General features: G+C 43.3%; 1 protein-coding gene across 1 annotated transcript in view; it reads left to right on the top strand.

The window, feature by feature from the left end:
* Window positions 1–21337, top strand: part of LRP1B (LDL receptor related protein 1B) — a 4500992-nt gene that overhangs the window by 3888947 nt on the left and 590708 nt on the right. The window contains exon 63 of the mRNA XM_069225083.1: window positions 16088–16181. Coding sequence (XP_069081184.1) covers window positions 16088–16181 — 94 coding nt within the window. The remainder of the gene's footprint in view (window positions 1–16087; window positions 16182–21337) is intronic.

Here is a 21337-nt window from a genome sequence, read left to right as displayed (position 1 = left end):
CATGTTTGATTTACTATTAAGTCCCTAAGGCCTGTAAATCAAATGCTTCTAGTGGGCCTGCAGCACTGATTTTGCCACCCACACCAGTAGCACTGTAAACATGGCTCAGACCTGCCACTGCAGTGTCTGTGTGTGCAGTTTTAAACTGCCAATTCGACGTGGCATGTGTTTCCAGGTGCCAAGCCCAAACCATCCCATTTTATACATGTAAGGCACCCCTAAGGGAGGCCCTAGGTAGCCCCATGGGCAGGGTACAATGTAAGTTAAAGGTGAGACATGTACTGATGTGTTTTATATGTCCTAACAATGAAATACTGCCAAATTCAGTTTTCACTTTTGCAAGGCCTATCTCTCTCAAATGTTAACATGGGGGCTTCCTTTAAATATTCTTTAAGTTTCCCTTTGCGAGGGGGTAGAGATTGGATTTTGGGGTCTCTGAACTCACAATTTAATACATATTTTAGTGAAGTTGGTTTTTAGATTGTTAGTTTGAAAATGCCACTTAAAACATAAGTATTTTCTTATTTAAACTATTCTGTGACTTTGCCTGTTTATAGGGCTGTTTGTGAATCTCCTCTAGAAAGTGACACAAAGTGAGCTGGGGTGTAGCCTGCATATCCTGATGAGTCATCTGGGTACAATGATAGTAGGAGTGGTCACTTACACCTGAATGGGCTGTGTCTGCCTTCACACAGTGCAGTCTCCAACCCCCTGGTGTGTGTCTGGGGCCTGACCTGTGCAAGGCAGCATCCTGTAAACAACAGAGACTTTTTTTTTAAGTTGAGAAACTTAAAAGGAAGAAAGGGGTATTGGACCTAAAATCCCAGAATATAGATTTCTTCAAGATTCACTTCCAGAACCAAGAGGAACTTCTGCCAAGGAGAAGAGCTGAAGAGAAGTGCTGTCCCTGCCTGTGACTGTGCTTTGTTGGGCTATCCTGCAGTTGGTGCTTCTGCCTGAGGAAGGGGACAAAGACTGGACTGTGTGGTATATTCCTCATTGAGAAGAATCTCCAAGGGATTGGACTGAGCTTGTCCCCTGTTCTGAATTCTCAGGGCCATCAAAGATTTCTTCTGCCAGCACGTGGACTATCTGCTGAGACTCATGCCCTGCCAAGTGGTACCTAATCCAGTCCCTGGGACCTTGAAAGGAGAAGCTGGTGGAAAACCAAGAAGATCCAAGGAAACCGACTTCAGACAACTCCGGACTGACACCGCTACTGGATCCTGGGATGCCGCCTGCAACCGAAGCCATGGTCCTTGCTGGAGTATGATGACCCAGCAGGCCTGGTGCTGCTGCAACCTCGCTGGAGCCCGCAACTCTGGAAATTCGCCACACCATGTTGTGACTGCCAGGTACCGACTCCGCTGGAAGTGCGCAGATCCAGCATCAACGCCGCCTCACCTTCACTGCCCCGCAGCAAGGTACAGATGCCACTTTGTGACGCCTCTGCAGCTTTGCCCTGCAGCACCGGAACCGATGCCGCATCGGACCCAGCGACGCCGCGATCCCCGACTCATGCACTGGCTTGTTTCCTCGTTTTCACAAGATTCTGTACCTAGGGGTCTGTGTGTCTTTATGACCGGTGCCATTGACGTCGGATTGTTGGGAACGACTCCGTCATGACTCTGTGATATCACCAATTTGACGCATTTTTGTTTCTAAGTGCTATATTGAGATTTAGGGGCATATTTAAACTCTGTTTGCGCCGAATGTGCGTAAACAATTTTGACGCACATTCGGCACAAACCGTGCACCATATTTATACTTTGACCCGACCTCGTGGACGTCAAAAATCCTCCGTGTGCGTCATTTTTTGGATGCGGGAAGCCGCCTTGCGTTAATGACATGCAAGGTAGGCGTTCCAGTAAAAAAAAGTGACTTTAAGGCCTGTGCGCCTTATTTATACTCCTGCGTCATTTTAATGCACAGGAGGTGGCGAGCCTTAAAAGATGGCGCCCAGCCTGATGTGTGCCGTTTTTTAATGCCTGGGTGAGGGCAGGCTTTAAGGGACCTGTGGGCTCACTTCCATGGTCTCTGACCATGGAAGCAGTCCAGAGGTGCCCTTCCCTGCCCTCAGGGACACCCCCTGCCACCCTCTCCCACCCCTGGAGGACACCCATGGATAGGGGGACTCATCCCAGGTAAGTACAGGTAAGTTGAGGTAAGAATTTGTTATGTTTTTTTTAAAGTGGCATGGGGGGCCCAATTTGGCCCCCCTACATGCCACTGAGCCCAATGGCCATGCCCAGGGGACAGTGGCCAATGTTTTTTGCCTCAAACCTGACTTGCACCATTTTGTGATGCACAACCCCCATTTTCCCGCAGTGCCGGATAACGTCAACCCTTAAATAAGGCACCCGCATGGCGCGTAGGAATGGCGTTAGCCGGCGGTAACATTTTTTACACAAACCAGCGTTGCCGCTGGTTTGCGTAAAAAAGTATAAATATGCCCCTTAATCTTACAAATTCAGCACTTTGCCTGTGTATGTTGGATTTTTGTCGTTTTTGTCTTGTTTTGCTCAGATAAATATTGGCTATTGTCCTAAACTGGTGTTGATTCATTTTGTAGTGTTTTCACAATATTACTGTGTATGTTGGTACAAATGATTTACACATTGGCACGCCAAGCAACCAAGGGGGCGAGCGGGAGATAGCCAGGTGTGTTCCTCCTTTGCTTTCACTAGAGTGAGGGTCCTTGCTTGCACAGGGGGTAACCTGACTGCCAACCAAAGACCCCCTTTCTAACACTGGGTAGGTTTGAGTCCATTTAGATTTTGTTTTTACACTCACTATCCATACTCATACCAACATCTATACCCAGTCATCTAGCTGTGTCTCCAATGATAACCATCTGGTAATCTGCGTTAGTCAAAGAAAGTAATACTGTAATGTCAATAACATCCTGTATAGACAAATCTCTAAGTTTCTCCTGTCTTATGTCAATCTGTATAGGAGGATGAGTAGAAAAATATTTTTTGAGTTTGAGCTTCTGTACAAATTTCCAAACATCAACCTTAACCGTATCCACATCTAGATCCATACGTAGACGAAATCCCAAACCTCTCTTGGGAATTCTCTTAATATCTGAAGTTAATGTAACATAAGAGAGGTTAAAAACCTTCAAATCTGAATCATCATTGTTTTAAAGACCATTGTTTATTTCTTGCATGTCCAAGGCCTGATTTACATCCATGTCTGTCTCTTGGTAGTTCCCTTACCCCTCTTACCTCTTCTGAGACTCCATGATTTTTTGGGCATGTATTTATGTTTCCCCTGCCCAAATGTATCCAATTCATCTATACTATAAAATGTTTACCACCTATTCCTGAAGTACCTTCACCTGAAACGGACAAACTATAATTAGCACTAGAGGCCACAATCAATGACTTGTTGCTCTGATCAAAGATCAAAGGTGTCTGTCCTGGAACTTTGCGTACCAGTTGATCAAATCTACTTAGAAAAGTAAATACCCTACTTCCCAAGTAGTCCCTTCCATCCCTTTTGAGCTTCCTTGCTTTCCTAATTTAAATGTCTTCTTGACATTTTTGTAACACCTCATTCAATATGCCATAATTTTGCATTGTGAGTTCAGGTAAATACAACTCCATGATTTCTTTTTCTGAGGCCTCAATTTCCTGTTGTATCTTCTTTATTTTTCTCTCAGCATTTTCTATAAGTATAGTCATAATATTCATAGAAATCTACATCCATTCATTTTTCCATTGTTGAAGTAAGTCCTCTTCCAAATCATCATAGGTAGGAAAGATCTGTGCTCTTATGCGCTGAGGGATTCTATTTATTTTAATATATTGCTTCAAGGTTGTTGCATCTCACTATTTTGATAGTTCTGACATCTTCAACTTCTCCAGTTTTTTAAACTTGTATTTGAGTCATTTTTTCTTTTTTCCTATATGTGTTATTATTCTACCTGAGTTCAGGTTGCTAAAGAGCTCCTGCACTACTTTCTCCATAAACAGTGGTTGAAATATTTAAAAAGGTGAAGCAGCCTCTCAAATAGAAATGATGTAAAGATCCAATGCGTGGTTGGGATAGATGGTGCTCTTACTATGTTACCACAGTAGTAGCAAGTATAAAAACTGCAAGCTTAGTACTTGGTACTAAAGAAGGGAGGAAAACCACCCAAATCTTCCTCAGTCAATTGCAAGTTTAATAGCTTTGAAAACACATTTGTGATAGTTTAAAACTGTATTCATTATATCCTACATGTCTTGATGAACTTCATATCCTACCTAGGGATCAGTCAATGGTTCATAAACGATTTCTTCTCACTCCTGTATCCTCTAAGTGTGCATTCCCACTGTGCCGACAGGGGGGCTTCTGTACTGCACATGACATTGGCATAGACGGTGCAGGGCCCCCCGTGGCCCTATCTCTGCCTTTTTGCTGGCCTTTTCATGGTGGTGTGCCCCGCATGAAAAGGCTGGCAGAAAGGCAAGTTGTGATCAGCACGACAATGCCGACATCAGCACTACTGTGCTTGACTACGGCTTTCACCGCTGCCAATGTGTCAGGATCCTTGATCCTGGTGGTGGCTGCGGTCTTGTGGCTGTCCAACCACCAGCATCATAATCTGGCTTCTGGACCAGCAAGGATGCAGCTGTCGGACTGTTACTTCGGGTACAGTAGTCTTAGGACTGCCATACTCGTAAGCAGGCCCACAGTGTTTATGTTGATGTCTATGAACTGCTCAAAGCCCTCCTATTGATTTATTTCTCACACCCTTCATCCCTATGTTGCTGACTTAATGAGTGCACTTCCACAGGTTACATTACTAGATGTCACATATGAAGTAAGTGGAAAGGGTGCAGCACCATAAGGCAATACAAGAGGTCAGATAGAGTGCAGTGTCTCTGGATGTCACAAGTTGTCTGTCGGACGTCTACTGAAAGGGTGCTATACATCATGTACCTGAGAGTACGTGTAGTGGCATTATAGGTTACCAGAAGCTCAGTGAAATGAGAGTCCTCCCTCTTCCCATTTCAGGAAAATAACAATGTGTTATTGCCTCACATATTTTAATAGTTTGAGACAGCCAGCCAACAAAGAATCTAATCTTGGAAATAAGATGGAAATTAAGTTATATGTTTTATATTATGTGGCCAGTGCCTTCAAAAAAGCATTTCACTTTAGTCAATTCTATGTGTTTATGGGAAGGAAATGGCTGTGGAGCTAATATAGCCCAACGTAACTGGTATAAAGAGCATGAAGCAGCTAATGGGTCAGGTACAATGCTTAATTTGTCTAGTTGTTGGCGGTGGGGCCACTGGTATTTTTAGGGACTGGCACTTATTTTTCCACCTCAGACATTTATTGATAGCAACAGAGGTATAAAAACACTTGAAGCACAAAGATGGGGTAAGAGAAAGAAAACAATGTCAAAAAGGGGGGAAGCAAGAACCTGCAAGAGTGAGATATGGGGGAAGGAGTGTCTGGTAGTGGATTAAAGAGGCATGAGGAGGACTGAAGATTACACATCCTTCGTTTTCAGCCCCCCAGCATTTAATTGCAGTGGCCGTGGGTTTCTGAGCAGAACTTTGGCCACCGGCACTCATTTACAAATTAAGCACTGAGCAGTACACTGAGAAAGTTGTGTCTGATGGACAAATACAGTGCTTGGATTCTGCTGCATGCTATTTTCATAACCATTTATTTTTCTCACTTTTTGATATTTTTGTACACATGAAAGAATGCATGTATGTGCAGGGACAAATTACCACCCAGCAGACAGGTTTTAGGTAGTAGTGCTATTAATATTTTCTGGAGGATCACACAATTCAGATATAGCTTGAGGAACAAAGAGGGAGAAGGAGATGTGATGTGAATGTGTGTATGCAGATTAGGACATCCACATTCCCACAGTGCTTTGTCTGGGTGGTGCTTACCCGCAATCATTTTGCACAATCATAAATCTCTTGGGTTAACTTTAATTAAATGGAAATCATGATTAGCATTTGTTGTGTTAGAAGGCGAATGTAAAATGTTGTTTTCTCGATGACCTCAATTACTACATGGGATCTTCCTAAAAAGACAAGAGTTTAGAGTGACAAAGAAAGATAACAAAGTCATGTACTTCTCTTTATTGGGTGATAAAAGGGCTAATATTTCTCTTTGCTTTTCAAAATATACAGAGAAGCAAATCAATGTTCAAAGAAAGCCTTTTCATTTATGTACTTGGGGGTAGATCTGTTTTACATTTCAACTGTTTTTAGTCAGAGGCACATTTGAAGCAATACACAACTCTATTGAGTCACCCTTGCATTAGAAGTAACATCTCTAAGATGGATTTGTGCTGACATGTTTATCTGAAATGTGAAATGACTGTGGAATATAACAAATCTGAATAAATATATGTAACAGAAACATGTGAAGCGAAATAGCACCTATAGTTTTTGTCATGTAAAGGTGAGTGTGAGTAGACCTGTATTCAAATGCAACCAATTGGTTATGAAGCCTTTTGTGTTACAAGCCTTCCCATTGGAACGAGCAGCTGGATCTTCGTTTTAATTCTACTAGTAATCCTTAACGTGCACTGTCCAAAAAGCACCCATGCTGATACTCATTTGTATACCCATGGTGCACTGGGTTAGGATCACATAGTGATTTTCTTTATTTCTTTTTATTTTGTCATTTATCTTCTTATTGTAAAACAATCCATGATGCATAAGGACAGGGATAATGGCATGGGTAGTGTAGGCTCTGTTCCCCTTACAAAAATTTGTTTCAAAGATGTTGAGCCTGATTTAGATCTTGGCAGACAGCAGTCGTGGCTCGCGGGTGTTAAAAGGGGCAGGGGGTGGGGGGGAGAAAATATTGATAAAATAAAAAAATAAATAAACTTACTTGAACGTTGCAGTGCGCCCCACTCCTCTGCTTGCTACAGGAAGGCACAGGCACCCAGCCTGCCCTGCAGCCAATCCTGATGCTGCTGCATCAGGATTGGCTGGGAGCCCCCAGCCAGGATGCTCCCAGGCAGACTGGGAGCCTGTGTAGGCTCTCTCCAGTCCAGCAACCATGTTGCTGTGCTGGAGAGAGCCCTGTGTGTATGTGTTTTTGGCAGGCCCGAGGCGGCCGGCCAAACACACATGCGGTCTGAGGGGTAGTGCTGGCTGGTTGCTCTTTCACAAACATGACAATTATTCCTTCTGCCATATTAGAATTTCCATAGGATATAATGGAATCGCAATACAGAGGACGGGATATTCGTTATGTTTGTGATGGAGTAACAACCCTGTCTGCCACGATTTGAATTAGGCCCAGAGTTTTTACTAGTGCACTATTCCACTGCAGACAATTCTTGTTTCCTTAGATGTATGATGAAGGAGACAGGCTCCTTTTCCAATCACCCGCACAAGGCACAATGCTCTAGTGGATTTATCCACCTATGAAAGACACTACGAATAAGCAATGGCAAAAAGAGGATTGTGAAAGCTTCCCCTCTATGATTTCTTATTCATTGATGATGTGTTCTGACTGACAATCTCTAACCTGACCTAGGTGCAGTGAGAGCTTGTAAATTTCTCTGTACCATTTCTACACCCCCGCGTGGGAATGCATTCCCTTGCATAGATTATGCTTGGCCCAGGGATAATGTGGCGCAAGGGGTAACAAAGTGGCCCAATGCATGTATTGTGCCACTTTGTTAAATATGGCACAGAGAAATTACCTCTCTAACACAACGTTAGTGTAAAAAGAATTACGCTAGTGTGGCTCAAGGAGGCAGAAGGGGCTTTTAAATATGTCCCCAAATGTATCTAATGGCAGTAGATTTTTTTAACATTAGTAAAATCCTCATTTTGATTAGGTGTATTGCAATAATATTAGCAAAATCCTTATTATGAATGGGTGTATTGCAAAACCAGCAAAACCATAAACATTATTTTATATTTTATTTAATTTGGCCAACATCTTTGATATGAATGTTTGGAAGAAAATCAATAATAAACTAGCCCTCTGCCAAATATAATACATTTCTGTGGCTGACCTTTTGTTCACACTATTAGGAAGAAAAGAAACCTCCTGTGGCATTATATTTGAGCTGGACATTTATTAAGGAGCTACATCAGCAATCTTCACAGAAGAGCATGGAAGACACTTGCATTTGAAATAGATGCCTTCAGAGACTGGAAACAGATACAATGAACTACATTTTCTTCACATACCAATGTGCAGTCAGGTTTCCCAATACAAAATATAGCAATATAACTAGCCAACATGATGCCCACGTGAAGCTGGGATAAAAGAGATATATTAATTTGATTAGCTAACATACGTAGCTCTGACACATGTGCCTACCCAAGTCAACCTCATAATTGAGTAGATGGAAGAGTAAATTGAAGCTGATGCACCCTATATAAGGTGTTTTTGTGTTTGAGTATCTTTTCCTGTGCCCCTCCTCAGTTGTCTTTTTTATCCCCTTTTGTAGTAGACATTCATCATTTTCCAACCACTCTCCCTTGTCATTCCCACCTTTTCACCTAAAACATAGATCTATGTTTGCATAGTATTATGTACTATTGGCAGCGGCCTCTACATAAGGGAGAGAGGCCCAGCGTAGGCAAAGATCCATGCTTGTACCTGACTGCTTGATCCTTCTTCATATGTGGTGCTCTAGTGCTCATGCTGCATCAGCGATTGCCTAAAACACATGGTCTTCAAAATCCTTTAGCCACCACTTCCCTGAGAGGAACATTACTCTACTGCCTACCCAGATCCAGATCCAATTTCAGCTCCACTCTCACTGACCCCAGTGCCCCTCTGGTTCTTGCATTCTAGTGCCTTCATTTTACTCAGCTACCTCAACTTCAACCTAGAGAATCAGAGAGACACCCTCGTCACCACTCCCCTGGAAAACTTCAACATCTTAGGATACTCTCAATGAGCGAATGACCCCACCCACGTGGTCAGCTACCACATTGACCTCACATCCTGGAACAAAACCAAGCCGCTCAGTGGATCACTCTCTTATTCATTTTGGCCTGCACCTGCCCATCCAGCCCAGAACCACCAGGACCCGGATCTCCCAATGCCAATGAAACAAAATCTCTGAGGACATCTGGATTTCCGAGCTCAGGTCTCGATGCTCCCACCATGAGTGCTTCATCATAATCTTCAAAATATGGTTCATCTCCATCATAATCTTCAAAACATGGTTCATCTCCGGTGCAGATTCCATGACTCCTCTGAGAACCCTCACCAAAGCCGGAAGCAAGATAGTACACTCAGGACCTCTGGCTCTTGAAGTATCACTGCAAGCAGCTAGAACGATTGGGATATAGCTCCAAGAACAACAATCAACAACAGCATTCTCTTCCACTCCCAGGCCAGGAAGCTCCTTTCAGTCATCCTCCTTCTCGTCCATGTCCCACATATCCACTGGGACAGAGTCAGAGATTGAGCATTCTCTTACCTCATCCCCAAATTATGGAAGAAACTCCCTACAGAGCTCCCAGCTCTGTCCTTGAATTTAAGAAGAAATCAAAACACTGTCTTTCCCAATCACCATAGTCACACAAGAGGGGTTGTGGCTAGAGAATAATCAAAGGAATGTACCACTTCACAAACACAGGACATTCTTCAACCTAGGCCAAAATACCTTTAACTTGACCCATTGAAGGATTTGAGCTGTAGAAGGAAACAATATTAAATATACTGCTCCATACCCGGGCATACCGCTTAAACATGTGATTTGAGTGTGAACATCATTTAACCATGAAGAGCACTAGCCTGGGGGTCCAAACCAGTTCTACCTGCAGAGTTCTGAAAAAATGTGCTGATTATCGTTAGAGTGAAGGGCCACCATCTGTCCTCTAGCTTGAGACCAGTAACTCACACTCACACAGCAATTGTGGACAAACAGAGCAGGCTGTATTACATATGAACTGCCAAACTTGGAGATAAGAGTGGAACATATCTGCAGTAACCACTCCCTTGGCTGTCACAACTGTTTCAGAGATGCTCTTATGTTTTTGACAGAGTAAAGGCCTAGTGTTCCCATGCTTGATCTAGATTTACAAGACTGCATGGAAAACCTATGAACTCTTTCCAACACACACTCAAACACATATACACATTAACAGATGCAGGCACACAGTAGTAATTCACATTCAGTGCTTTTATAGATAAAATATACCAATGTGTGGTGTGTACACACCATTGCCAATGCAAGTTTCAACATGTAGTGGAACAGTTCTGCTTTGAAAAAGAGAAAAGGCGAGCAATGTCTCTAAACTGAGTAAGAACATTATTCAACTTGATAGTACATACTGGGTCATTTGCAACAACTTGGGGGTAGGGCATAACCAGTTAGTAGACATGTTTAACACTGCAGAGCATTTCCACCAACTAGTAAAATATGAGCTTTGGTGAGTACAGCCCTGCTGCAAAGTCACATTAGTGCTTGTAACGGTATGCATAATGGATGGTGCAGAATCAGGTATGTTCATACCTGCACTTAGGACAAGCATCTTGGTATCCACAACTGAGTGTGGGGCCCTGGTTGGAGTGGCACCAGAGACCCTTCATGGCCTGCCAGTCACCTTGGATTTGCAGGATTAGCAATTTGAGGATAGGTCTGGATGGATCACTAGTATTGTGATGCTTAAATGCCAGTCAAACTGAAGAATTGCACTGTAATTGCATTTATATAGCAATTACCTGTCCATGGGAAAGTGTAGAAGCACTTAACATAGATTGATATTGCAGTGTATCTTTGCGTTTGACACCTTCTCATACCACCAAGACCACTCCCTTACCCTGGTGTTCAGCCTTCACTCCTTCATTCATGCTGCCTGTACAAGTTTCGAGGAATCTCCATGCTTCTCCCCTTACCTACTACAGTGAAAAGACTGAATGTTTGTGTGGCTCTTACTTCCATGACAACTGCAGAGCATCAATTCTTGGCATTACCAGTAAAGGTGGCCATGCTGGAGAAGGCCCCAAAGCTGCTGAAGGACCCCTGGGTCCAGGAGTAAATGATTTGAGCTCAGGCAGGGAAACGTTCCATCATGTTCATAATTTATATTGTGCATCCTTACAGTTTATATTACATGCAGTATGAAAAAAGTTAATGGGCTATGAACATTCTTAGTATGCTACAGTAAGTCTTGCTATAACTGATATTACTTTGTGCCTCTGTTTTCACACACACACACAAGATATTGTCAAGGAGGAACAGGATTCCAAACATATGACATTGGAAGAGTAGTATAACAATATCTACCATGCGATTGGTTAATTTTTCTTATCGTCTGATAATGAACCAGTAACTTACAGGCAATAATCTATTTCACATTCTTCAATGAGCACAGTAGTGCAGAAGCAATGCCAATATCTTTTTTCTATCCAAAACAAACTGTCATCAACATAGGCCAAATAACATTGTTCATGCCAGACATACATTGACACATCAGAAAACATACCAAAGAATGATTATATTTTCCTCTCAAGAGCTTCAGGCCTGAATGTTCAAACATTTCACGCAACACAGCGCAACAAGTGAAGTTCCTTCTATGCAACGTGTGAAAGGGACAGAGCAGAACTGTGCCATATTTTCAAAGATACAATGCAGTTCTGATCTCACCTTGTGCTGGTGCACTGTGGACTGCCTAACACTACTGCAGGCATCCTTGTGTCACAGTGTAAGAGTGCATGCGTTATGGTTACAATATTTTCTGTGGAGGAAGAGGTACGTTCCTGGTCAAACTTATCCTTGGAGGCATTTTCCCTCTTTGCATATGTGCTGCAGAAAGTAGCACAAATGCAAAAGGAAATAAAGATGTTTCTCATCGTTTCAACTACCTCAGGCAGGCGCACCATTTTGGTGAATACCCATGTCAAAACGTCTTTGTAAATATGAGTCTGCACCAGAATCCAAGGGTCGTACACATGAATGTCCATGTAACACTCAAGGAACAACTCCACATTGCATAATTTTTTGTTTAACAACGCAATCCAAATCCAAATTTGTGTTACTTTGTAAATATCAAAATGGATTTTGAGTTATGTCTTTGCGAAAAAAGTGGCATCAACTCGACTCAAAATCTTTGTAAGTCTAGGCAAGACTATTTAGCACTTACATGGCAATATTGGCCAGTTTGTTTCAGGAGACAGTTTCCACCATATATAATTAAATTAAAAAACTATTATGCCATACATCCTAAATGATCAAAGGCAGCCATAGTCTAATTAATATGTTCATTTTGTTTTCTTGCACATCTGCACAAAGATATTTGAACTGTGACATGCTAGATCTAAAATAGTTGGATCTCCTCTGCACCAGTGCAAATTTAGCTGTTCAAAATTTGAGACACTATGGCCCATATTTATACTTTTTTAGCACTGCATTTGAGTCGTTTTTTTAATGCAAAATTGGTGCAAACTTACAAAATACAATTAGTATTTTGTAAGTTTGCGCTGCTTTTGCGTCAAAAAATGATGCAAATGCGGCGCTAAACAAGTATAAATATTGGCCTATATTTACAGACGAGAAATGGTGGAAAGATGTGTAGATAAATGTGCAGGACAGGACTGTGAAGTTGATGCAACATAAAATATGACTAAAGGCCTGATCATTAAAGCAATATATTACTACACTGACCACTTACAGATGTGAGAAAATGCTCTTATAGCTCTTTCTCTTACTCTGTCACTGGCTTACAGCAGGTCCTTCTGCAAATGCTCTGACCTCTAAAGTGTGACGAAATCGACTAACTTGTACTTGGCACACCTTAACTTTTCTATAAGGCCAGGGTATATGGGCAGTCATTATGAACATGGTGGTAATGACCGCCATGCTGGCGGTCATTACCGCAAACAGCATGGTGGTCCAGACCGCCATATTCTGAACACAGTAGTGAACTGGATGCAAATCAGCCAGTTCACTACCACCCACCACCAGACCAGAATCGACCGCCGGGCCGACGGTAGGCACATTCGACCCGGCAGTGGAGGCCAGACCGGTTGTGGGATTATGATCTCCACCAGGGATTTCCCGGAGGGATACCCTACCAGGTAATCCCTGGCGGAACGCATACGGGTGACAAGAATTCACATTCCTGTCACCTGTATGTGACACGCCAGCCCCCCCCCTTCCACTACCCCCACCTACCCACCAAAGCCCCTAGAAATGCCCCCACCCCCTAACCCTGAAAACTGAACCCCCAAACCTCCTCCCCAAATCTCCATGTAGGCCTCCCAGCTCCCCCCTCACCATGCCCCACCTACCCCCACCACATACAGGACCCCAAACCTCAACCCCCACATTTTCATGCACCCATACACCTTCATACACTCAGACACGCATCCCCCTTCACAAACACTCATGCACACTCCATGCACTCACACACACCCCTCCCCCTTCCCTCTCGGACAGCACTTACCTGTTCCGTGGCACTGCTCTGGGAGGGAACAGGTTCCTTGGATGCTGCTCCACCAGCATTGCCACGTCTTCATACACCACCAGGCTTATAACTGCATCATTATAGGCGTGGCGGGTATGGACTGATGTGGCGGTGAGGGTGGAACAGCATCTGTTGACCGTCAGCATGGTCGGCGGCGGCCAATCCCACCATGTTCAAAATGACCACCATGGTGTGGAAAAACACTTATTGTGCCATTCAATAATGTCACAAAACAAAACATTGCTTCAGGCCTATCATTGTAGCAAGATTGCTGCAGTGCAAAACCTGGGCACTAAAAAAAGTTTGGACATTTTTTAAAAACATTTTCCCCAGAGCTTCAAGTGAACCTATTGTGAAAAGTGTTTCACCAGCAGTTCCATGCCATTGGATTGAATTTCAGATTTGTCCCATGCAGAGATCTCTGCACCTCTGAAAAAACAATGAAGTCCCTTTCTTTGTGAGAGTAGACACTTTTTAAAGTAAAAAACCTCAAATGCTCCATAGCTTCAGTGGGACCAGCAGATCCATCATTTGCTTCCATTCCAGTGGCTACAATTCCAGCGTTGTCCTATGAGGGAAAGAGTTTTCTTGAGAAAAACAACAAAGTCCCTTTTTAGATTGGGACTTAACATTTTCTTTTAAATTATCTAGTTCCAGGATCCAGCAGGACCAATCGACTTGGTGTAGCCCAGCTGCACTTCCGTGCGGTCAGACTCAAATTTAAATTAAGTTCCAGTCTACCACAACCATTGAGTACCATTTGGGTCCCATGGCGATTTGTGCATTCCATCAAAACATAAAAAAATTCATATCTCTTGTTCCCCTGATTGAATATCCCTCATTCATCTCTATTTGTACAAATTCTAGTTTTATTTTTTTGTGTTGTAGATTTGACTTTTAACTGTTTTGGTACTTTTAAATGTTCTACATATTTTAGCTAAGTTAAGCCTGCCCACTGTGTTCCGCAGCTACCAGACATTTAGCTCAAGTTTAAATATTGACATATTTGACTGGATCTAGTGACATTAATACTTGTGGTGAATTATCTTCCTCCACAAATAATAATTTACTTTCTTACACAGATGAAAATGTAGACATTAAGACATCATCATTAGCACAACTTTTACATTTTGCCATTGAGCTAAGAAAAACGAAAGAATGCTGTCTTTTCAGTCTTCATTAGCCTCCTTATATGTATGTCAGGATTCTGCCATCCCACCACTAGATGTAACTCATGAGGACCCTTTGAGAATCAGGCCTTATTTCAGTACAGGTAAAAATAAACATCTCCACTAAGCATACTGTGTCCCAGATTTAAGGTTTGGTGATACCCTTGCAAGACAGAGGGCAACACATCAAAACAACAATACCTAGAATGAGACTTTACATGCCACGCAGATGCACCCTACTTGACCCTGTGTGGCTTAGTAGATCTGTTGTAGAGGAAGCCAGTGCGAGTTACAAGGGTGCCTTCATTGGCACTAGAGTGTACTGATGATGCCCCACAAGGAAAAGACAGGAATGCAGCACATCTTTGAAAATATGACCCATTCCTACCCTCGCCCTGCCTCCCAACACAGCACAGCAAGTTGCCTTGCTGCATTGCATTTCATGACATTATGATAAATCTCATCTTTAGTTTCTCCTCACCTTGAGTTCCTTACTCCTAGTGCAATTGATTGTCTTTGCTCCTAGTCTTTTCTGTACTGTTACTGTATCTGTCTTTTCTTTGCCTTAAGTCTAAGTATTCCAGTTCTGAAACTGATCTGTATTGCAGTCCTGCTTATGATCTTGATTCCAATCCAGCTTTTCCCTGAGCCCAGTTTCTATTTTGATATTCCTTATTTTGTTCTCTGTTAACTTGTCTTGTGGTTCTATTGTATTTTTGATTGTTGTAGCTACCAGCGGTGCCAGTTAGACTTCAAGGCTTGTTCCTTTGGCTCAGAGAACGACCCAGTGCTCATTCTCCAAACCCTGAGAGATTAATCTTTTCCTTGCTTTGGTATACGACCTTCTGGCCTCACAGAGAGATCACTATTTTAAGAGCATACAAACTATAATGTATGATAGTGTGTCTGTCATCTCTCTTGTTTCCCTTTGTTATAGAATAGTTAGTTGTTACTTTCCCTTTACAGATTTTTGGTTTCCTAATAAAACCTGCCCCTGCCTACTGTAGTCCTTGGCCTCTGATCTCACTTCAATCTCAGCCTTCAGGCACTTGTATATATGTTTAACCCCGGCACTGGAAAACCCTTTTCCTGAAAGATAGTGCACATCCCCATTCCAGTCTTGTCCCAATCCCACCCTGCTAATTTCTGACAATAATGAAATTGCATAAACTCAATGGTTTCATAATCTGCAGTTCATTCCCCTGTGTTATTTACTAACTCTAATTGGAGGTCGTTCACAGCCCCTCTGAATGAGAAGCCTGCAATATATGACAATAATAGTATAAAAAAACATAATGGTTTGAATACAGGAATCTCGTGGTTGTAGAGACTTGTTTATCCCTACTCCAGCCTATTATTAATCTAATGGATCTGGAAAATAATATGCAGTGATTTTAGTTAATGTATTTGATTTTTCAAAATGTGCCTCTTAGTTTAGGAAAATGTTGTTTTTTTATCTTGCAAAATATAACCGATTGAAACATTTCCCATTTTCAGTTCCGCTGCAGCACAGACAAATGCATTCCATTCTGGTGGAAATGTGACACAGTTGATGATTGTGGAGATGGATCAGACGAACCAGTTGATTGCCGTAAGGAATCGTTCTGTTTCAATACATATAACTTTTTTAATGATGGACCAAATCGCTACAAAGTCCAAGAAACCACTGAAATATTTTTTAATGCTTTTAAATGACGGATGACATTGCTACACAATTCAAGAAAACACATAAATATTATCAAAGTATGGACTGCAAACTCTTTATTAAACATGAGTTTTAAACAGTATCTTTCCACGATATGCTAATACTTCTGAATAGTTGGAATACCGTAAAGCATATCAATTGAATGTTCTTGTCTTCACTACTATATTATATTGTCTAAAATATTTATACATTGGTTGCTATACTTGTGTTTGCCGTTTACTAAGTCTACAGAAAAGAGATCTAGCAGAAAGTGGCTAAGTAGAATCAGTAAGAAATCAAGATTTGGCAAGGGGTACAAAGAAAAAAGGTATAATTCTATTAATTTATATGAAAATACTATGCTGCCGAGAATCAATCTATTTCAGGATAAAGACGGATCTTTCTGTCAGATTTGCTGTAATTCAACCGTTTGGGACGAAGCTCTGGTCAAAAATCCAATTGGACATTTCAGGTGGAAATTACAATTTGTTTTCTTTGCCCATTTGACAAATAAGCCCAAGACTTTAGGGAACGTGCTGAGGTGGAAGAACGTTTTTGGAGCAAGTTTTGTGAAGATTTGTCGAACCATGCCAAAATTATTAGCAAACATGTTTTATTTCACAAATAGCAATGGGGGTGTTTGATAAATCTACACAAAACTTTGTCAAAGAAGTTCATCTACATCAGCTCCTTCCTAGAAACGTTCATACATCAAGCAGGGGCCAAGAAAAACAGAGAGTCCCAAAACATTGATTACATCAAATCGGGGTGAAATTTAGACGTTTATTCAGACAACTTTTTTTTTGATTTGGTGTAAAACCTTTTATCTGGACTCAAGAAATTTGTGTTTAAAGAGGTGCTTGGATGGTCATGAAGAGATTAAAAATATAGGTATATCCGAGTTTTTGGTGTCCAGATATGCTGTGATTAGTACCTTTAAAAGCGACTAGTTAATACTGATTGGCCATCCACGATCTGACAAATCTGTTGTGTCAGCCATTACGGGACTTAGGGCCATGATTCATGCATTCTGAAAATGAATTAAAAATGCATCTAAGGTGGCTGTCTGAGTACACCCACACCCCAAAGGGCATGTGGACGGGGACCCCTCTTAATTTGCTGGCCACAACATGGACAACATGTTGAGGCAGCATTACACTACACAGGATCATGGTCCTCATTTAAATTCATTGTAGTGAAAGGCAAATTTTGAGGGGGACAAAAAGGAGCACATAAGGAGATTATTGCCACAATTAAAATCATTTGTTGGTGGCACCCTATTCATTTTAGGGATTGTGGAGTTCTCTGAAAAATGATAATCCTATTCTATGATTTATGAACCATGTTTGAGAGAAAACTGTTTTCTCTCATGACGTTCTTATACAGGTTATGGAAGGTGCCCCAGAAGCTAAAATCAGAGCATATTTTCTATACAGTCACACTATCGTCCTCAGCAATTTGAGAATTGAATCTAGCATTATGAGCAAAATATGTACTTTTAACAGAAGTAGCAGCCTAGCAGTTTATCTCCCAGTGTTCTATTGCAGCCTGACACTGTGTTCTAGGTAATACCTAGAGGTCTAACATTCTATATTAATGCCAATAGTGTGTCACAACTGATGCTACCCTGGTGGATTCAAATCTGTAAATCATGAAGGGGTAATACAAATTATGGTTAGTGCTCTAGAAAAACTGAAAAATGGTTGTATTCTAAAAATTATTTCTCATATAAATATAAGTAAATCGGTCTGACATACAGACAGAAATGTGTACTTTCAACACCAGCACGAGGGAGCATGGGGATCAAGACAGAGAATGTAGGGCTGATGGGGAAGGCTGGATCAGGGAGGGGTAGCACATTGGAGCACTGATGAAGGTAGGACAGGGCAGGCATAGGAAAGACAATGGACCGTAATGGGGAAGGGAGGAGGGGCAAGGGCACAGAGTTCCCTATGGAAGGCAGGCTAGCAGGGGCAGCACAATGGACCACTTAAGGCAGGAAAGAGGGGGAAGGGACACACAGAGAAAATGCAGGGCAGGTGAGAGGTTGTGGGGCAGAAAGCTGGCCATGGTTGGGAGAGCTGGCATGAGCAGGGGCAGCAAACTGACCACAAAAGGCAGGCAGGAGAGGTCAGAGGCATGTTGATGGAGAACAGAGGGCAGGCAGGAGAGGAGCAGGGGTAGGCAAGAGCATGCTAACTGTTCAAGGTAGGCCAGTGTGAGAAAGTAGCCTCTTTCTAGCCTTGTTACCCCCACTTTTGGCCTGTTTGTGAGTGTATGTCAGGGTTTTTTCACTGTCTCACTGGGATCCTGCTAGCCAGGGCCCAGTGCTCATAGTGAAAACCCTATGTTTTCAGTATGTTTGTTATGTGTCACTGGGACCCTGCTAGCCAGGACCCCAGTGCTCATAAGTTTGTGACCTATATGTATGTGTTCCCTGTGTGATGCCTAACTGTCTCACTGAGGCTCTGCTAACCAGAACCTCAGTGGTTATGCTCTCTCTGTACAAATTGTCACTAACAGGCTAGTGACCAATTTCACCAATTCACATTGGCATACTGGAACACCCTTATAATTCCCTAGTATATGTTACTGAGGTACCCAGGGTATTGGGGTTCCAGGAGATCCCTATGGGCTGCAGCATTTCTTTTGCCACCCATAGGGAGCTCTGACAATTCTTACACAGGACTGCCACTGCAGCCTGAGTGCAATAACGTCCACGTTATTTCACAGCCATTTTACACTGCACTTAAGTAACTTATAAGTCACCTAAATGTCTAACCTTTACCTGGTAAAGGTTGGGAGCTAAGTTACTTAGTGTGTGGGCACCCTGGAACTAGCCAAGGTGCCCCCACATTGTTCAGGGCCAATTCCCCCGACTTTGTGAGTGCGGGGACACCATTACACACGTGCACTATACATATGTCACTACCTATGTATAGCTTCACAATGGTAACTCCGAATATGGCCATGTAACATGTCTAAGATCATGGAATTGCCCCACCAATGCCATCCTGGTATTGGGGAGACAATCCCATGATTCCCCGGGTCTCTAGCACAGACCCGGGTACTGCCAAACTGCCTTTCCCGGGGTTTCACTGCTGCTGCTGCTGCCAACCCCTCAGACAGGTTTCTGCCCTCCTGGGGTCCAGCCAGGCTTGGCCCAGGAAGGCGGAACAAAGGACTTCCTCAGTAAGAGGGTGTTACACCCTCTCCCTTTGGAATAAGGTGACAGGGCTGGGGAGGAGTAGCCTCCCCCAGCCTCTGGAAATGCTTTGATGGGCACAGATGGTGCCCATCTCTGCATAAGACAGTCTACACCGGTTCAGGGATCCCTCAGCCCTGCTCTGGCGCGAAACTGGACAAAGGAAAGGGGAGGGACCACTCCCCTGACCTGCACCTCCCCTGGGAGGTGCCCAGAGCTCCTCCAGTGTGCTCCAGACCTCTGCCATCTTGGAAACAGAGGTGCTGCTGGCACACTGGACTGCTTTGAGTGGCCAGGGCCAGCAGGTGACGTCAGAGACTCCTTCTGATAGGCTCCTTCAGGTGTTGCTAGCCTATCCTCTCTCCTAGGTAGCCAAACCTCCTTTTCTGGCTATTTAGGGTCTCTGCTTTGGGGAATTCCTTAGATAACGAATGCAAGAGCTCATCAGAGTTCCTCTGCATCTCTCTCTTCACCTTCTGCCAAGGAATCGACTGCTGACCGCGCTGGAAGCCTGCAAAACTGCAACAAAGTAGCAAAGACGACTACTGCGACACTGTAACGCTGATCCTGCTGCCTTCTCGACTGTTTTCCTGGTGGTGCATGCTGTGGGGGTAGTCTGCCTCCTCTCTGCACTAGAAGCTCCGATGAAATCTCACGTGGGTCGACAGAATCTTCCCCCTGCAACCGCAGTCACCAAAGAACTGCATCACCAGTCCTCTGGGTCTCCTCTCAGCACAACGAGCGAGGTCCCTTGAACTCAGCAACTCTGTCCAAGTGACTCCCACAGTCCAGTGACTCTTCAGTCCAAGTTTGGTGGATGTAAGTCCTTGCCTCCCCACGCTAGACTGCATTGCTGGGAACCGCGCGTTTTGTATCTACTCTGGCTCCTGTGCACTCACAGAGGATTTCCTTCATGCACATCCAAGCCTGGGTCCCCGGCACTCTAACCTGCATTGCACGACCTCCTGAGTTGTCCTCCGGCGGCGTGGGACTCTCTTGTGCAACTTCGGGTGAGCACTGATTCACTCCACTTCGTAGTGCCTGTTCTGGCACTTCTGCGGGTGCTGCTTGCTTCTGAGTGTGCTCTTTCTCTTGCTGGTTGCTTCCTCTGTCTCCTCACGCAGTTGGCGACATCCTGGTCCCTCCTGGGTCACAGCAGCATCCAAAAACCCTAACCGTGCCCCTTGAAGCTAGCAAGGCTTGTTTGCAGTCTTTCTGCAGGAAAACACTTCTGCACGACTCTTCACGACTTGGGACATCCATCCTCCAAAGGGGAAGTTTCTAGCCCTTGTTGTTCATGCAGAATCCTCAGCTTCTACCATCCAGTGGCAGCTTCTTTGCATCCACAGCTGGCATTTCCTGGGCATCTGCCCACTCCCGACTTGATCGTGACTTTTGGACTTGGTCCCCTTGTTCCACAGGTACTCTCGTCTGGAAATCCATCGTTGTTGCATTGCTGGTGTTGGTCTTTCCTGCAGAATTCCCCTATCACGACTTCTGTGCTCTTCGGGGAACTTAGGTGCACTTTGCACCCACTTTTCAGGGTCTTGGGGTGGGCTATTTTTCTAACCCTCACTGTTTCCTTACAGTCCCAGCGACCCTCTACGAGGTCACATAGGTTTGGGGTCCATTCGTGGTTCGCATTCCACTTCTAGAGTATATGGTTTTTGTTGCCCCTATCCCTATGTGCCCCCATTGCATTCTATTGTGACTATACATTGTTTGCACTGTTTTCGATTGCTATTACTGCATATTTTGGTGTTGTGTACATATATCTTGTGTATATTTGCTATCCTCATACTGAGGGTACTCAATGAGATACTTTGGCATATTGTCATAAAAATAAAGTACCTTTATT

This window comes from Pleurodeles waltl, chromosome 3_1 (genome assembly GCF_031143425.1).
Source record: "Pleurodeles waltl isolate 20211129_DDA chromosome 3_1, aPleWal1.hap1.20221129, whole genome shotgun sequence".
NCBI lineage: Eukaryota > Metazoa > Chordata > Amphibia > Caudata > Salamandridae > Pleurodeles > Pleurodeles waltl.
This window is presented reverse-complemented; position numbering and strand designations above follow the sequence as displayed.